Below are 20,243 nucleotides of genomic sequence, written 5' to 3'. Positions count from 1 at the left end.
ATTGCATGGATATATTGTGTAATGGTGAGGTTTGTGCTTCTAGTGAACCCATCACTCAAATAGTGGACATTGTAACCAACAGGCAATTTTTCACCCTACACCCCTCTTCTATTCTCCCCAGCTTTGGAGTTATCAGTGTCAATTATTTCCGTCTTTCTGTTCATGTGTACCCATTGTTTAGCTCTCACTTGTAAGTGAGGACATAATGGTATTTGGTTTTCTGTTTCTGAGTTATTTCACTTGGGATCATAGCCTCCAGTTCCATCTATGTTGCAAAAGACATGGTTTCAGTCTTTTTTTGTGACTGCATAGTATTTTATAATGTATAAATACCACATTTTCTTTACACAGTAAACCAGTGGGGAACATTTAGGTTGATTTAATGACTTTGCTATTGTGAATAGTGCAGCGATAAACATATGAGGGCAGATGTCTTTTTGATATAACAATTTCTTTTCCTTTGGGTAGATATCCAGTAGTGGGATTGCTGGGTCAAGTGGTAGTTCTGTTTTTAGTTCTTGGAGAAATATCCATACTGTTTTCCATGGGGGTTGTACTAATTTATATTCCCACCAACAATGTATAAACATTTCCTTTTCTCCACATCCTTGCCAACATCTATTATTTTTTGACCTTTTAATAATAGCCATTCTGACTGGTGTGAGATGGTATCTCATTGTGGTTTTAATTTGCATTTATCTGATGATTAGTGATATTAAATATCTTTTCATATGTTTGTTGGACACTTGTATGTTTTCTTTTGAGAAGTGTCTTTCATATTCTTTGTCCACTCTTTAATGAGATTATTTGGCTTTTTTCTCTTTTATCTGCTTGAGTTCCTTACAGATTATACATCTTAGTTCTTTGTTGGATGCATAGTTTCCAAACATTTTCTCCCATTCTGCAGGCTGTCTGTTTATTCTGTTGTGCTGTGCAGGAGCCCTTTCATTTAACAAAATCCCATTTGTCGATTTTGTCATTTTTGTTTTTGTTAACATTTGCTTTTGAGGATATAGTCCTAAATTCTTTGCTAGGCCAATGTCCAGAAGAGTTTTTCCTAGGTTTCATTCCAGGAGTTTTTATAGGTCTTAACGTTTAAACTTTTAATGTGTTTTGAGTTAATGTTTGTGTATGGTGAGATAGGAGTCCAGTTTTGTTCTTCTACATATAGCTAGCTAGTTTTCCCAGCACCATTTATTTAATAGGGTGTCATTCCCCATTGTTTATTTTGTCAACTTTTCCAAAGATCAGTTGGTTGTAGGTAGGTGGCTTTGTTTCTAGGTTCTCTATTCTGATGCACTGATCTATGTGTCTATTTTGTACCAGTACCATGCTGTTTTGGTTACTATAGCCTTGTAGTATAATTTAAAGTCACATAATGTGATGCTTCAGTTTTGTTCTTTTTGCTTAAGATTGCTTTAGCTATTCAGGCCATTTTTTGGTTCTACAGGAATTTTAAAATTGTTTTTTCTATTTCTATGACATTGGTAATTTGATAAAAATTGTGTTGAATCTGCAGATTGCTTTGGGCAGTATGGACATTTTAACAATATTGATTCTTCCTATCTATGAGCTTGGGATGTTTTTCCATTTGTTCGTGTCAGTTACAATTTTTTTTTTTTTAACTTCAACTTTTATTTTAGATACTGGCGGTACATGTACAGATTTATTACATGAGAATATTGTGTGATGCTGAGGTCTGAAGTACAGATCCTGCCATCCTGGTAGTGAGCATTATACTTTATAAGTAGTTTTTTAATCCACTACCCCTCCCCTCACCCTCTAGTAGTCCACAGTGTCTTTTGTTCCCCTATTTATGTCCATGTGTGCTCAGTGCTTAGCTCCCACTTTTAAGTAAGAACATGTGGTGTTTGGTTTTCTATTCCTGTGTTAATTTCTTAGAATTATGATCTCCATTATCCACAATTTCTTTCATCAGTGCTTTGTAGTTCTCCTTGTAGAGATTTTTCATCTCTTTGGTTAAATGTATTCCTGGATATTTTATTTTTGTGTGTGGCTATTGTAAATGGAATTGAGTTTTTGATTTGGTTCTCAGCTTGAGTGTTGTTGATATATAGAAATGTAACTGGCCGGGCGCGGGGGCTGATTCCTGTAATCCCAGCACTTTGGGAGGCTGAGGTGGGTGGATCACCTGAGGTCAGGAGTTCCCGACCAGCCTGGCCAACATGGCAAAACCTTGTCTGTACTAAAAACACAAAAAGAAAAAAAAAGAAAAGAAAGAAAAGAAAAAACTAGCTGGGCGTGTTGGCATGTACTTGTAATCCCAGCTACTCGGGAGATTGAGGTAGGAGAATCACTTGAACCTGGGAGGTGGAGGTTGCAGTGAGTCGAGATCATGCCACTGCACTCCAGCCTGGGCAACAGAGTGAGACTCCATCTCAGAAAAAAAAAAAAAAAAAAAAAAAAGAAAGAAATGCCACTGATTTTTCGCATGTTTTGTTTTGTATCCTGAAACTATATTGAAGTTGTTTATCAAGTTTAGGAGTCTTTTGGAGGAATCTTTAGAGTTTCCTAGGTATAAGATCATGTCATCAGCATATAGAGATAATTTGACATCTTCCTCCTTCTTTCCAATTTGGATGCCTTTTATTTCCTTCTCTTGCCTGATTGCTCTGGCTAGGACTTTCAGTGCTATATTGAATAGGATTGGTGAGAGTGGGCATCCTTTTCTTGTTCTAGTTGTAACTGAAACTTCATACCCATTGAACAACTTCCCATACCCCCCTACCCTCAGCTTCTGGTAATCGCCATTCTAGTCTCTGCTTCTATCAGTTTGACTATTTTAGATACTTCATCAAAGTGAAATCATGCCGTATTTGTCCTGTGATTGGTTTATTTCACTTAGCATAATGTCTTCCAACCTAACTATGCCCTAACAAATGACAGAATTTCATTCTTTTGTGAGGCTGAAAAATACTCCATTGTACGTATATGTCACATTTTCTTTATTCACCTGTCGATGGACATTTGGGTTGTTTCCACATCTTGGCTGTTGAGAATCATGCTGCAATGAACATGAGAGTGCAGATATCTCTTTAAGATACTGATTTCATTTCCCTTGGATTAATACCCAATAGTGGGGCTGCTCAATCCCATGGCAGTTCTATTTTTGATTTTCTGAGGAAGCTCTGTGCTGTTTTCCACAGTGGGTGCACTGTTTTACATTCTTACCAACTGTGTATAAGAGTTCCAATTTCTTCACCAATGCTTTTTATCTTTTTTTATTTTTTATGAAAGTCATCTTAACAGGTGCATGGTGATATCTCCTGATTACTTTGATTTGCATTTTCCTGATGATTAGTAAAGCTATTGAGCACCTTTCCATATGTCTGTTGGCTATCTGTATGTCTTCAGAGAGATGTCTATTCCAGTCTTTTGCCCATTTTTAAGTCAGGTTATTTATTTTTTTATTTTTGTTATGGAATTGTAGAAGTTTTTAATATATTTTGGATATTAGCCTCTTATCATCTATATGGTTTGCAAATATTCCAGTTTCATATGTTACCTTTTCATTCGGTTAGTTTATAAGCTGATATGCCCATTTGGCCATCCTGGTACTTCACAGCCAGCCAAACAGACTGATTGGTTTCTGTGTCAAACTGTTATCAAACATATAAAATCTCACTCATATTTGGTAGTTGGCTTAACAACAGTCCAAGAAACTTGTCCATTGACACTTCAGTATCATGCGATAGGTTAACCAGGTGTGCACCTGGGGCTCCCCACCTCTCTAATTCTGTCCCATATTAGCAAGATGATCTCCAGTTCCAGGTGAAAAATACAAGAAGTATTGATGGAGAAAATATTTTTCTTGTGTGAGCAGACAAGGACCTTTAAGACTAACATTCTTCATTGTGGGCTCACCACATTTGAATGAGGGATGAAGAGAGTGCGGAGTGAGAATGGTGGCATCACAGAACTCATGCTGATCACACTCACATTCTTAAGAGATGAGGTAATTCAAGGGGAGAGTGCAGTCTCCCCAGAAGACTAAGTGCAGTCATATTAGGAGGTTTCTGAACACTTTTGCCAGAATGATTCTGATTCAGATTCAGGTATGAGTGGAGTGCAAATGTATGTCACCACATTACCGGCTAGACTAAGTTACTCTAAATGCTCCTTCTTTTCTCCAGCAAAATGCCCGTTGACACTTCAGCGTCAGGATTTAATCTATGTTAAATCCTGCCTTTTTGGTCTTGTCCCCAACCTTCCCTTCTGCCCCCACCCTTCCCTTCTACCTCCACAACTTTCTAAGGATTTGTTATCATTGACACGCTAATAAAATCTCTGACGGAAGGTAATTCCAAACTGGACTGGGGAAAGCCTGGCTTATTTGTGTGGAATAGAGTTGTTTTAAATCACTGGTAAGAATTGATTTAATATTTGCTTTCTTCTCCCTGAAATTTGATATCAGTACTTTATGGTACGTCCTAGAAATATACAGGTTTAAGTTTAAAAGGCGAATAGGGCCAGGTGTAGGGGGTCATATCTGTAATCCCAGCACTTTGGGAGGTCGAGGCAGGAGGATCACGTGAGCTCAGGAGTTCAAGACTAGCTTAAGCAACATAGTGACACTCTGTCTCTATGAAATAAATAAATAAATAAATAAATAAATAAATAAATAAATGGTAAATGCATATCCTTTTTTTTTTTTTTTGCAAAATTTCTTTTGAAATCTCTTTAAAAATATACAGACAGAACAGCAAAAAAAGTATATTTAAAGATTTTGTGTTTTTATTTACTGAAGAATAATTGGAAGGTGGGCAATGTCAGACTCATGAGTATATCTCAGTATCTTGTGGTGTTTCTTAAGAGGATAACAGCTCTCATAAAAATACTGGCATTAAAAATGTTTTACTGACTAACAACATAAATCTTAGCTATTTTTCAATTAAAGAACAAATAATTATTTTCAGAAAAAAAGAATACACTGTCATTTGATAAATGACTTGTTGCTTGCAATGATTTTATTTATGTTTCACACAAAGAATTAAATATTTTTTCCAGAAGATTTAAGTGAGAAATGAAAGACATTAAGTCGTGTTGTTTTATTTTCTTCTATTTATTCATATGCTAAAAAAGAAAGGTAGGCTTTTTGTCTCTTCCTGAAAGATTTCCCAAACAAGAAAAAATTAACCCAATGGAGAGACTTCCTTTTATACCTAGATGAAGAATCTAATCTTAAAAGCTACATTATCATTTGTCATTTCTAATGATTGTAAGCATGTAAGCTTCGGGATTTTTTGAAGACATTATTATCAAATCTATTTCCTGAATGCTTCCTCGTGCAGTCATTTGTGGACCAACTCATTACTGTTCTTGGAAAGTTGTAAGTGTCTTTCTCACAGCTGACAATGGACTTCTCCTTGTTTAGGACTGACATAGGAACAGCAGATGATAAACACTGGTCTAAAAATGCGGGATTGATCAATATATTAAATCTTTGTGCAAGGATTTTTTTAACATGGTTGGGTCTACATTGCCTTAAATGTTATACGTTTATATACCCAGTTTTTTATTATTTTTTGCAGGATGCTTTAAATTGATATTATCCTATAGTTTCATTTTTGCCAAAATAACTTTAACAAAGTCAATCACTTCCTTAAATTCCTATTTTCAGTTTTAAGCTTCCATTGTTAAAGATTTTAAAGCAATGCTTCACATTGTTTTTTGTAAATCACTATGCTTTGTGAGGTATTGACATGAACCCTTTTGCACCAGAAGTGGTTGAAAATGTAGATGGAAATAACACAGAAGTTAGAACAGAAAAATATATTATTAGATGCAGGTATAAATTCACTATTAAGAACACAGAAGAAGGGCTGGGCGCGGTGGCTCATGCCTGTAATCCCAGCACTTTGGGAGGCCGAGACGGGCGGATCACAAGGTCAGGAGATCGAGACCATCCTGGCTAACACGGTGAAACCCCGTCTCTACTAAAAAATAGAAAAAATTAGCCGGGCGTGGTGGTGGTGCCTGTAGTCCCAGCTACTCGGGAGGCTGAGGCAGGAGAATGGCGGGAACCCGGGAGGCGGAGCTCGCAGTGAGCCGAGATCGCGCCACTGCACTCCAGCCTGGGCGACAGAGCGAGACTCCATCTCAAAAAAAAAAAAAAAAAAAAAAGCGAAAAAAAAAAAGAACACAGAGGAAAAACAGTCCCTACCTTCTGCCATGAAAAGAATTTGCCTTTGGTTTCTGTGGTTTGGCAGAATATAGTGCTGGGTAGCTGAAATGTCATTGGAAGTTTTTCGTTTTGTTTTTTAATGTTTTTCAATGTTGTTAAAACAAAACATTGCTTAAGGACATCTCGGCCCACCTATAGTTTTATGAGTACAAAAGCTGCCTTGTGTCCTTGGTCACTGTGGGCCTTTCACCAAACTGCAGCACTGAACTGATTGTAAAATACCTGCTTCTGTGATAGGAGATGTGCTCAGAAATGTCACACTGTGCTTCTTTTGCATTTGTCTGTAAATGACTTTCTCTCTAAGTTAAACCAAGTCAGCCATCTGCTTGGGTGTAGGGCAGAAATAGTAGCCTTGCTGTTAAAGAAGGAGAAGGACAAAGAGGAGGAAGAAGTGCAAGAAGAAGAGAAAAAGGAGGAGGAGGACAGGGAGAAGAAGAGGAGGCAAAAAGGAGAGTTGATATTTCCTATAATAGGATTTTTGTGCCCTCATGCAGATTAATAGACTTGAAAGCTAGGATTTATTGAAACAGAAAATGATTAGTTATCTAAACACCCTTACCTCCTCTTTTAACATACCGGGAGCCAGCCACATTGCAGAGTTTTCCTGTATGCCCCATGTTGGAAGAGTGTAAGCCCCAAAGAAGGGATGGGAAGCCAGGCCTTACCTCCAACCCAGCCACTATGATAAGATGCATGAAGACAAGGGACTTTGCCCTTCTCCTGTCTTCCTGACTGTTTCTGCCACAAACCCATAGGAGCACCTGTCATCTATTCTTGTGGGTTTCAATTCCACAGCCACCAGCCAAATGTGGCTATATAAATTGAAATTTAAATCAGTTAAAATAAAACTTAAAAAAAAACTTCAGCCCTTCAGTCTCAGTAGCCACACTTCAAGTGCTCAATAGTTACACATGCCTACTGGCTGCTGGCCTGGGTGGTGTAGCTGTAGGACCTGCCCATCATTGCCAAGCCTAGTGGACAGCAACTTCCACATGGAGACTGAATTCCTGAAAGAACTTTCAATAATTGGAATAAAGGTTATCCAATTAAATTGCTTCTGAGTGGAGGTTTTAAGCAGATTTAGATCAGTTAACAGGAAACAAACAAGGACCATTTCTTTTAACATTTGCGCATGTTCATACAGTCATGTAAATTTGCAAATATGGTTCTATAACTTTAAAGAATTGAATTATTTGTTTTTCCTTGCAGAGGGGCTTTTGTTGTATTACTTTTCCTTTCTTGAATGTCTTAGGGAATTATAATAATGATTACCTCTCCTTCGATCACTTCCCATCTGGAGTTTCTTATTTCCTTTACACATGGTTCAGAAACACACAAAACTTTGTCTGAGGTTCTAGTCCGGGTCCTGTCCTCAAGGGCATGAAAGAAATTGGTTGCCTGATGAAGTACTAATGTCTCGGGAACCACGGGGGATAACCAGGTGTTGGGTGGAAGGGGTGAGTGGGGAATTGGAAACAGAGTGGAAATCAAGAGGTTTTGGATTGAAAATATTAGGAAAATGTGGGGAAGCACGAGTAAGGCCAAAGGGCTCCACAGGTGAGGCTGTGAAAAGCCGAGCCTATAAATGAGAGCAGTCTTGCTGACTTAAAAGTGTAGACCTTTTCGTGTAATCTAGTTGCCTAAAGCTTACAAATCTTACAAAGCTTCATATATCCTAAGGTGGGATCTGGGATCAATGACAGAATCAGTGCTCTGGTCTCAGAGGATGGAAAGAGTGAACTGTGAGTATTCTTTGTTTTCCTTCTCTGTCTCTCTGTTCTGGATGTAATTTAGCATCTAACTGTGCTCTAATTCTCCATGTTATTTTCTCCATGGTATTATCGTAATATCTTAAGCTCAGGAATCAGTATTTTACAATGCTCCCTATGCTCCTTGCCACAAGGCAGATCTTCAGGGTGTGTTGACTAAAACAGTTCGAGGAGGAATCCCACCTCTAAAGAACATTATCATGGTCTGAGAAAAATAAATACATGGTAGTATGTTCCTGCCTAAATCAATTTTATGTCAGATTTCCCCAGCAATAAAATATTAGCATATTTTCAAGAAGTGACATTCGAGCCTATGGTTTATTATAAGAAATTCAAAGTAAGGAATTCATTGATTCTGCTACATGCATTGGATTTATACAAGGCTATTTCTTGAAGTATTTTTCAGTTCCTACACAGTGTTTCACCACATTAATCAAAGGGTAGCTGTGCTCTAAAACCAATTGTTTGGGGTCAGTGGACTCTTCGTGTTAATGTAGTACCAAGAAAAGAATTAGGCTGGGTGCAGTGGCTCAACCCTGTAATCTCAGCACCTTGGGAGGCCAAGGCGGGCAGATCACCTGAGTTCAGGAGCTCAAGACCAGCCTGGGCCACATGGAGAAACCCCATCTCTACAAAAAAATACAAAACTTAGTCAGGGATGGTGGTGTGTGCCTATTGTCCCAGCTATGCAGGAGTGCAATTCAATTAGCTGCTGAGGATCTGACGTCTTTGCTTGCCCCCCATCATACACACTTTTTTCTTCATTCTTCAGGAACTGTTTACAGTGTCAAAGCACATGGTTTCTATTAATGCCATAATCAGCACTATGCAAACTATGCAAACATAAATTTTCATGTTTAATGAAAAGTAGTGAAGGTTTAAGGAATGGCTGTCAGTGATTTGTTTCACCTGTGGTCTGTTTGACAAAAACAGAATTAGTGGTTTTAAGTTTTTGAAGCTATAATTTCACTGAAAGAGAGTCAATGACTACATATACTAAAAAGCCATGACATAGAGGGCGAGAAAGTTAGAGGTGTGTTGTGTGTGTGTGTGTGTGTGTGTGTATACCTGGCTCTTTTATTTATGTGTCTTTATTGATCCATCATCTAAAGGTTACATGATTTTTTTTCTCTTATGAATTGACTCCTCCTTAAATATGTTTAGCATCTTTCAAACCATATTTATTTTAAAAAAAAGACCTGGCATGCCAGTTTCTAATATCTTAATGACAATTCTCTAATGGATTTTTCAAATCTCAAGGCTTTCAGGATCTAAAAAAATCCCACTTGTATACTGTTACTGACTCAGCAGGTTCAGTGTATTACTTACTTTTCAGACTTCCTATTTGCCAACTATTCAGGTAGCAAAACAGAGAAAATTAGTCTAGGTGGAATGATTCACATAGAGATGCAGAAATTAGAACTCCTATACTTCCTATACCCAGGTTTTTTTTTTAAAGTAAACTATTAGAAATATTGCTTGAATTGTCAGTAGATTAAAAGGAAATAGTCTGAATAAGCAAGCCAAAAATCCAGTCGTAGGTGGCTTCTTTCCAGTGACTATGAGCAAATCTTATGCTTTAATTAAAATAAAATTCTGGTCTGGGACTTGGTACCATGTTGTTTCAATAGATGCAACCTGAGGTAACAATTAATTTGCTTTGCCTTTTTCTTATTTTTATTTAATTTAATTAATTAATTAATTTTGAGACAGAGTGCAATGGTGCAATCTTGGCTCACTGAAACCTCTGCCTCCTGGGTTCAAGCGATTCTCCTGCCTCAGCCTCCGGAGTAGATGGGATTACAGGGGCATGCCACCACGCCTAGAAAATTTTTGTATTTTTAGTAGAGATGGGGTTTTACCATGTTGACCAGGCTGGTCTCGAACTCCTGATCTCAGGTGATCCACCCTCCTCGGCCTCCCAAAGTGCTGGGATTACAGGTGAACCACTGCGCCCGGCCAGTTTGCTTTATTAGCCTCTTAGTGCCCAGCTTCTATTGTATCTCTGTTTGCAATACCTCTTCCCCAAACAGCCAATTCTTGATATTCATGGTAGTCATGTTCTATAAAGTCACTGAAAACACTGAATTAGCAAATACTGAACTGCTGTGTCAAGAGGAAATACAGAGGTAGGTTCTTGTGAACCTCTGGTCACAACATTTTCCTCAGCCCCTCGACCCAGAACGTTGTTTTATATGTGTTTCTATTGGAAGACACCTTATTTTAATACATGTTGTTGATTCATTAGCATTGAACTCATGACCAACGACATTGTAACTCATGCCTGAATGAAACATGTCGAACCCGTGTATTTTCCCTGTAAGGGACAGCACGGCTCTCTTGCACTTAGAAACAACAGAAAGCACTTCAGCACTATGCTTGGAGGCCCTTTTAAACAGCAACATCACCAACTCCAAAAACCCAAACAATATGGCACAAAATGAACTCAAAAAGGACACTTGTGCACAGTATGAGAGCTGAAACGAGAAGGCAGAGCGTTGCCATGTTGGACTTCAGCTGGAAGTGCGCACATCTGTTAGACAACTGGCATTTTCCTCTATGCGGCACTTGTCTGTTAATGATGGAGAAAGTCTCGCAAGTATTGATTTTAGGGTTATAAAATAAATTGTAAAATAAATTTAATAAATTCATTATTACATTTTTAAATTTAAATTTATAAATGTAATAAAGTAATACAATTAAATATAAAAATTAAATATAAAATAAAATAAGTTTAAGTGAACGGCAAATTTGCAAATACAAACTCCACAAATTATGAGAATAGACTGTGCTCCTTTCTATTCTTCCCATCACCATTTTGATCTAGGTCACTCTCATCGGTTGCTGCGAAATCCCCTCGCTATGCTCCTCTGCAGCCATATCTCATTAATTCTCCCTTCTTGCTAATACTAATCTTTTCAGTTACTTTCATATTGTCACTATGCTTCTTAACTTTTGAACTTTTAACTAAAAGAAAATATCCCAACATTCAAAGACTCTCTGGTTCTTTATATTTTCTTATTTTGTATCTTACTTCTCTTAGACTAGCGCTATCCAATAGAACTTTGTGCAATGATGAGATGCTGTCTGTCTGCACTGAGCTAGCTGTACGCAGCTGGTGAACAATTGAACTGTGACTAGCAAACTGAGGAACCAGCTAATCTATTGAACAGCACAGACATTAACTACCGATTAAGAATAGTTAGCTCATTTTGTCCCAAAGATTGTGTACGCATTTCTCCTTTCCTGCCTTTGTCTCTATGACTTTACCCTCTTCCTGTTCCCCATCCTGCTCTTAATTACATACCTGTTTCATTTTTCCCTATTCTCATTCCACCCTGTGGGAAACCATCCATGACCCATCCTATTCAGGTGGAAGCAATTTCTATGCTTTCTGAATTCCCAAAGATATTGTTTGTTTCATGTCATCTCTTCCTGGCATGATTGCGAGTTCTCTAAGGGAGAAAAAAACTGGTCATCAGTAAACACAGTGTCAATATTCAAGTAGAGGCCTAATAAATATTTATTCATTGATTGTCAGCAGTGCTTTTCACCACAAGAAAATAGGAAAAATAAACTGCACACTATTTTGGAGATTTTAGAAGTCAGGCTAGGCTAGTAACAGAAAGATCCCCAAATCTCAGCAACATACAAAGAGAGAGATTTATTTCTTGCTCATGTCCTGTGGTCCTATGGCACTGTAACTTGGCTACAGCTCTGTTATTCCAGGACCTTGGCTGATTGATCAGCCTCTGAAAACTTCTACCTGTAAGTGACATTACACTGGACAAAGCAATATGCCTGGTCACTGCTGAGGTCAACAGGGAGAAAAGCCATTATCCTCCTGCATGGAGGACATCAGACATTTGGTAAAACATGATCATCTACAACGGGAATCAGATTTTTAAGGTAGATTTTCACTATTTCCTTTTTATGTCTGGAATGGCTTCATTTTTATGTCTTTCCATGCTTCTCTTTGTTCCAGACTTTAAGTGGCCTCCAGAATGTTTTCTAGGGGTGCAAGTCTGATTATTTCTTTACCTTGAACTAAAGCCTTCAGAGGCTTCCCATTCTGTGTGTGAAATGCCTAAACTCCTAAACATGGCGTCTGCGAATCTTCCCCATCCAGGCTCCCGTGGTCACTTCCCCACCACACACCCTATGCTTTTGTGTTCCTCAATTGCCTTATGCGTACATAATCTTTGGGACAGAATGAGCTAACTATTCTTAATCGGTAGTTAATGTCTGTGCTCTCCAATAGATTAGCTGGTTCCTCAGTTTGACTCAGTTCAAGTGTTCTCCAGGTGTGTACAACTAACCAAATTACCTCGTTGGACAATGGTCTCTGATAACCATCTGCCCAGATCAAAGTGGCCTCTGAGAACCCCCCAGAGAGATTTCCATCCTAGTTGGTACTTCTCTAAGACACAGTACACACCTCTTGTTATGGAGCATTTCTTAAGTTCATCGTATTCATGAGTTTATACAGCCTTCCTTCCACTTGCTTTGAAGTCCCTCGATGGCAAAGCCTCAACACTGCTTTCCTCACCTTTATAACCCTGGAGCTTAGTTAGTATGGTGCCTGTCGCAGCTGGTGCTTAATAAATCCTTCCTCTATGAAAGAGAAATAGTAAAACTCCTGTTCTAGTAGACTATATTACACAAGGCATGGCGTGTGGTGTGTAATGCCTCTTTGCTAGAGGATAATTTACAAAATAAAGGCAGAAGAGCTATGATAGCCCAAAACCATCCAGTAGGCGTTTATTTGTCCCCACAGGTGTAATTCATCTGACAGGTTATTAGTGGAATTGGACAGAAAACGTTTGCAAGTATTTACAGTATTGAGAGTCTGGCAATGTTTGGAAGCATTGGAGCTTTTTAAAACAGAAAATCAAATATTTTGTATCTTTGAGGAAACTTATGAATCCCTCTATATGAAATATGTGGATGTATTTTTACAGCATGCTTGTTTAGAGATATTTTCCAATCGGATAGGTTTCTCTAAGAATTAGAACCATCATTCATTTTCTCCCTTAGTGTTGGTGCTACTAACCTACATACAAATGAGGTGGACGCTGCTAACCACTGCCAGTGACTAGAGAAAAAGCTACCAGACTTCTAATATCCTCCCAAAAAGGCTTTACTGCACATACAATAGAAAAAACCTGGCAGCTCATTTCAACACAAGGCTGGGGTACATTTTCCACAGCATTCAACCCACTGGAGAAGCCCAGAGAAAGAGCTATGGCTTCTTGTGTAGTTTACTATCTCTGTTATTCCTCTTTATAAATCACATTTCACTCTCAACACATAATGAAGTCTTTTGTTACATTGAAGGATTCCATAAACTGTTGGTTATATTTTTGAGATCAGGACATTTGTCTAGTAATGCATATGATAGTAATAATATAAACTTGGTACTTTAGGCCCTTTTGGTTCAAATCTTTGATACTTTTAATGATATGGAATGCTTATTTGTAAGCCTGGATATTAGTCTCTCTCTCTTTGCATCTCATATAAAAGAATTGATTCTTTAAATGTGAGGTTCATTTATATTAATTGCTTTGGAAATTTGCTCTATGGACTTCATAATGCCAAAGACCAGAATAGCTCATGGCTGCTTTTGCCAAAAATCTGTTTTTCTAAAAGCTTTCTCTTCAATTGCTTTTCAGTAAGTGTATTCCTGTGATCCATTCTTATAATTTATTACCAAATGCCTAAAATAGCAGGCTTTGTTCAGCCTTTGACCAAGAGATTGTGAGTTTGCTGAGACTTCAGTTACCATTGAGAGAGCATCATTTGGAGCATGGTGCCAACCACCCCCCAGTTAGCTGCAAATTTCAGAAACTTGTTCTAGTCCCTCCTCTTAGCATCTTTTAAAAAAACAGGAGATAACACCTAAAAAAGCTTGTTAACTGATAAAATGTCTCCCAAGTGTCAGATTTTAGATTCTAAGTTATAGAGTAATATTAACACGTCAGAAAGGCTCATGGAGGTGTTTCTTGAAACCCTACTGATTACCTTTAGGATAAAAAGATAGTTACAGTTTTCTTTGATAAAGAGATTAAATGAAGATCCATATAGTGAGCAATGTCATTCACTCATTCTCCAGGGTTTTTTTTTTTTTAAAAATTATCTTCTAGATGCACTATATTGGGAACACAGTGATGAATTAAGCAGTTCCTGCCCGCATAGACCTTCATCTTATTTGAGGAATTCTTAAACACATTTCTGTTCTTCGTCTTCTTGGGATACTATGACTAACAGAAAGTTGGTTGCATAAAGCATGTTGATATTTTATAACTAAGATAGAGTTTTCCTTCATTTGCAAAGGCAAGCTTACACTGACTAATGGTTGCTGTCATTTGCTCTCTGGAAAGAAGTATTTTCTGTTTTCTCATCTCTTTATAGCCAGCGGACACTAGGGATACAGTGGTGATGAGAGTCACAGTTTCTCCAGTGGCAACTGGAACAGCAGGATTATTTTTCCCTTGAGAATGATGATAATTTATTGTTTAGGCTGAGTAAAATGTTCCACAGAACACAGACGTGAAATTCTGACAACTGCTGTTCCTTTTTTCCTCTCTTTCTTTCTCCTTAATTTATTTTTTCTTTTACTTACACATTCATCTCTTCAAGATGTTTACTTAGTACCTGATACATTGTAGATATTTTCACATTAATGATCCATGTAAATTTTATGAGAAACAGTTTTCCTTTACATTCTGCCTTCCTCCATTGTTTCTTTCTCTCTCTTAGGAATACTTTATTTTCCTCTCTATTTTTTCCATGCTGATTTGAACTATCAATATGACTTTTAATATCCTCATAGCAGAAATGCCTGCATGACTTGAAGTGGCTTTTAAAACTAACTGAAGTGCTGGGGTTTGGTTGTGAGTTTCTCTGTTGAGTTGTAATTCAACACTACATTTTGAGCTGAAGCTGAATGGAAAAGTTGGACAAGGAGCTTCATTGTTTTACCACTTTATAAGCATTTTTTTTTTTTTTTTTTTGCCACCAAAAATAGATATGGCCAGCCATGAGCATTCAGCCTTCTTCTCCAAGCCCTACTATGTCTGGAATTCTCCTTTACCCTATTCTAGAGACTTTTGCTTTGCTGATCTTGAGGAGATTCTAGTATTTTTTTGTGAAAGGGAAGTCCCTCTGTTTTCTGTGGAGCATGTTTCCATCTTCCCAAAGCCAGTTGAGTGGTGTTCCAGGAGAAGCTGTTGTCAGGCGTAGGACATCTGCCAAGAGGGGAAAATTATACCTTGTTTTTTAGTTGGACATCAGATTAGGCTAAGATTTGCTCATGTGTCCTAAGTTTCTCTGAGATGAAGGGTCAGGGCAGAGAGCTGGGTGTGGGAGAAGATCAGGCTTAGAGAAGACACAGTAGTGGCCGTGGCAACCCTTTCCTGCTACAGGTGGTTTGATGAGGCTGCTGTTTTGGGGGGGGGTGGACTGGATGGTGTAGAACATAGCTGGGCTTGTGAGCCATCTTGCTATGACGGTCTCGAGGGGGTTGTCCTAGGGGAAGAGACCACAGCATCCAGAAACAGTTGGATGGGCCACAGGAGGCAGAATCTGAAGAAGAGTGGAGGATGCTGGGGAGGAACCAGCTGTCTTTGATTACCTGCGAGGAACAACAAGGAAAGAACCAAAATGTATCCTTGTTTCTTTCTCTTCTTGGAGCACCACCCCCCCCCCGCCCCCCGCGATATGGGAGCCTAGGAGAGTGAGAAGGAGGAGGGTGTGCCAGGGCAGAGCATTCCGTGCAAAGAGGAGGCAGCCTTGAATAGGAGATGAGACTGGAGCTGTAAATGGACCTATACTAAGTTTTCACAATGAAATATTCTACGCAGCAGGAAAAAAGAATTTGACACAACATATTTAGGAGTGCTGATTGGAAAAAATAAAACTGTTTTTCAGTGGCATGCCTCACTGAGATGAGATACTTAAATACACTGGTTACAAATGCTAATTTTCTTAGTGTCTGACCCAGATAACTTTTAATTGTAAGATTTCTTACAGAGAAAATTTGAAAGAGGAAATACAGCATCACTAGAAATTCAGCCAACACTAACTGTATGTTGTAATTTGGCACTTAATTAATCAAATGCATGTTAAATTCTACTGCGGGTCAGGTAGCATGCAGGATGCTTGGCATACAAAGATAAATAAGATAGGATCTCATAAGGCAATAAGCACACAGTCATGCTACAGTTTTATAGGTGGGACAACAGAAGAGTGCATGATGAGATCTGCCTCTGACTTTCTTGTTGAGGTGTCTTCTAAAAGCCTGAAACTCCGCTGGAGGTGTGGTTTTCTGAAAGCCCATTTAATAGCAGTGGAGAAGAGTTGGCATTTTCCTTTGGGAACTATGTAAGCTATAATTAATGAGGAATTCTATCATCTGTCTCCCACTTCTGTACTCTGTACTGAGGTCATGTTCTTTCGGCTGTCCCATCTCCCCATTTGGAGAAAACCTATTCATCTTTGAGGCCCAACTAAAACGTCAATGCCATGAAGCTTTGCTGGGTGGTGGCAGGTTAAATTAATGCCATCCTTTTGCCTTTATAATTATTTGTTCATATCACTAATGTTTACATTTGCCATATTCTATTATGGCTAGTTTTTCATATGTTCATGTGAAAACAGATGTGTGAACTCCTTTTTTGGAGACAGAATCTCGCTCTGTCACCCATGCTGGAGTGCAATGGTGCAATCTCAGCTCACTGCAACCTCTACCTCCTGGGTTCAAGCGATTCTCCTGCCTTGGCCTCCCAAGTAGCTAGGATTACATGTGCATGTAACCACACGAGGCTAATTTTTGTATTTTTAGTAGAGATGGGGTTTCACCATGTTGGCCAGGCTGGTCTTGAACTCCTGACCTCAAGTGATCCACCTGCCTCGGCCTCCCAAAGTGCTGAGATTACAGGCATGAGTCACTGTGCCTGGCCGAATGTTGTTAATAGTGGCAAATAATAGTACAATTGTGACTGCTGTTAAATAATTTATAGTAGTTTCCTGGTCTATTCACTCAGATTTCACAATGCAAAAGTTATAAACCAGTTTGTAGATCTCCGGATCTAATTTTGGAATCCTCACGATGAAGTCATTGGATGAGCTCAAAGATTTAACTCTATTTACATTGTTGTTATTCTCGGGGACACCATATAGAATACGAGCTAAACTCAGAGATACTGAAGTTGGATAACCCAGAGACAAAGCCTGCCTTCGACTCTTAACCTCCTTAAACATTGGTTTCCTTGCAGCTAGAATAGAGAGAAGAACAATCCCTACCTCGAAGGATTTTCGTGAGAATTAGATAAGACCATGTTTATAAACTGCTTAATATAATGCCCAAGCGTAGTAAGAGGTTGTTAAATATTAGTCATTTTATTTGCATCTGTGATTACTTGTGATGCGTCCTTCTCTCTCATTCTCTGAGATCAGATGGATTTCCAACTAGAGAGAAGAGAAATATATTGCCAACTCTGAGAGTAGAATGGTGGTTACTAGAGGCTGGGGAGGCAGTGAGGGAGGGACAACTGAAGAAGAAAAATAATATAAATGCATTTGCTACTACTGAACTGTATACTTATAAATAGGGTAAATTTTATACATTTTTTACCTCAATAAAAATAAACAAAATTCTCAAAATGGTAATTGTTTCCTTACAGTTCACATACTGTATCTCATTTGATCCATACAAAACTGTAAAATAAATAGGCTGCACTGAGATGATGCCCATTCTATTGCATATGGAAAAGTAAACCTCAGAGGGGAGCAATTTGCCCAAGGACATGTAAGAAGCAAATAACAGATTTGCTGATATAAGCCAGACTTTATGAGCCAAGAATCAAGTTCTTCCTATTTCTATACATGCTGTTATTCTCCAGATCAATTGCCATCATCTTTATTTCAGAGAAAATATGTATGTGTATCAGGGGTATCTACATGTAAAAATTCTAGTTCTTCCTCTTTCTCTATCAGGAGAGCAGCAGAGCAGCACCTAACCTTGGAAATTAGCTCCGTTCTCTATAATGTTCTTTCTCCTCCAGCCTCCCTTGAAATATAAAAATGTCAGGTATGTCTACAAAAGCTGTGTCCTATTTGAGATAATTTTGAATTTGGTTAATTGCTTCACTCTATAGGCGAGCTCAGGTTAATGCACCTGGAAAGGAGGAGAGCAGCAGCCTTGCAGCTCGCAGCAGCTCCACCCAAGCTGTGCACAGCCTGATGCTAGCAAGGACCTGGGCCTGCCACGGTGTAGGAGGGAGAATGAAGTCACGTAGAAAGTCAAAAAGTGGTTTCCCAAGCAGCCAAAAACAGACCTCTTAAACGGCCCCCTCACATCTTTTAAAATTAAATGTTCAGCAGAACTTGAAACATTAGTAGATTAACATGTCAATACATCTTCCACATCACTGCACAAAGGTAAGCTCTAAGAATAAAATGCAGTGTTTAGATAAATTTTTTAACAGATATAAAAATTACAGGTAAAGCAGAACATGGCATAACTCCAAAAGGATCTTTCTATTTGGACATTGTGGTTTCAGATATTTATGGAACCCAGATCTGAGCTCTAACAAATTCCCTGACACCAACGTTATGGCATGAATTGTGTCCTCCCAAAATTCATAGGTTGAAGTCCTCACTCCCTATACTCCAAAATGCAGCTGTATTTGGAGATAGGTATTAAGTCAAAATTAGGTCACCAGCATGGGCTTTAATCCATTCTGCCTTGTATCCTTATGAGAAGAGATCACGACACAGACACACACAGAGGGAAGACCACGTGAAGACCCAGGGAGAAAATGGTATCTACAAGCCAAGGAGGGAAGCTTCAGAAGACATCATCCTCGATCTTTCGACTCTAACTTCTCATTTGTGAGAAAGTAATTTCTGTTGTTTAAGCCACCCAATCTGTGGTACTTTGTTATGGGAACCCTAGCAAACTAATACAGCCAGTGAAGCCTTTGCTTTGATGTTTAGGAGCTTTGCCAAGTCTTAAATTTCTAATGAAATCATGACGAGAGGTTGTTGTCAGTAGCAAAAAATTAGCCTTGACAAAGAAAACCACCATTTTCACTTTGAGGTATAGAAAACCAGCATTTGTGTTCATGAGTGGGGTGTGATGAAATACCGTAAATATCCGTGCTTCATATTGGGTAGAATGAAAAACCACCACTTGGGAGTCAGGGGCTTGAAGACCCTGTGAGCCTTGTAAGAACATCAACTTCCTGGAAACTTCCTCAGCAGTAAAATAGGCTAATAACGCTTTGTAATCTTGTTTTGGGAAATAATTGAGCTAACATTTTTGAAATGCTAGGTTATTACAAGTTATAGAGTTACGTAAATATAAATGTTATATAAGTGTTATCTACTAATGTGAGTCATTATTTTACATGGACTGTTTACTTGAAGGTAAAAATGGAGGTTAGGCATGGTGGTTCATGCCTGCAACCCCAGCACGTTGGGAGGCTGAGGTGGGTGGATCACCTGAGGTCAGTAGTTCAAGACCAGTCTGGCCAGCATGGTGAAACCCCGTCTCTACTAAAAAACATACAAAAAAATTAGCCGGGCGTGGTGGCAGGTTCCTGTAATCCCAGCTACTCAGGAGGCTAAGGTAGGAGAATCACTTGAACCCAGGAGGCGGAGGTTGCAGTGAGCCAAGATCCCACCACTGCACTCCAGCTGGACAATAAGAGTGAAACTCCATCTCAAAAAAAAAATAAATAAAAATAGAAATTAAAAAAAAAAAAAAGAGGAACTGGAGGTATCTCATCCTCAGCATAAGATTTGACATTAGTATGGATGTTAAGTAATCTCATTTTGGGAGGAGGGGGTCTTTTAAAATAAGGCCTAAGATGATGGAAGCCTCCCAGCATAGCTGAGAATAAACAGGCATCACAGTCTTGCTTTGAGTACGCTGGATCCCCCCAGTATCACATAATCAGCATGGTGCACAGCTGCTACTTCCATTTGGATTCAGCAGTTTCTCCATGACATATACCTCATTATGGTATAAAAGAATCAAAGAACTTAGAAGTTAGCCTCCTGCTGACTTGTACTATCATAAAACCTCAAACACAATAAAGTTTTCCAATAGCATTTCTTCCTCTGCTCTACCAGATAGCTGGGGAGAAAACTAAAAGTAACCTAAGTTCATTGAAAAATCTTAAAATGCAAAACTGCTTAAAAAACATAATCTTCATAATCCTGTTATCTACTGGTAGTGTATCCATTTTCTTTACATTCCCAAT

The 20,243-nt window shown here is 38.6% G+C and overlaps 1 protein-coding gene across 3 annotated transcripts in view; it reads left to right on the top strand.

The window, feature by feature from the left end:
• FGF14 (fibroblast growth factor 14) overlaps nt 1–20,243 on the top strand; it is a 678,189-nt gene that overhangs the window by 224,545 nt on the left and 433,401 nt on the right. Inside the window, exon 1 of one of the 3 annotated variants that reach the window (XM_050766685.1) lies at nt 4,662–7,947. The exons of the other annotated variants lie outside the window; for them this stretch is intronic. Coding sequence (XP_050622642.1) covers nt 7,902–7,947 — 46 coding nt within the window. The 5' untranslated portion in view covers nt 4,662–7,901. Of the gene's footprint in view, nt 1–4,661; nt 7,948–20,243 lie in introns of those variants that run through there. 3 annotated transcript variants of the gene reach the window in all.

This window comes from Macaca thibetana, chromosome 17, assembly GCF_024542745.1.
Source record: "Macaca thibetana thibetana isolate TM-01 chromosome 17, ASM2454274v1, whole genome shotgun sequence".
NCBI lineage: Eukaryota > Metazoa > Chordata > Mammalia > Primates > Cercopithecidae > Macaca > Macaca thibetana.
This window is presented reverse-complemented; position numbering and strand designations above follow the sequence as displayed.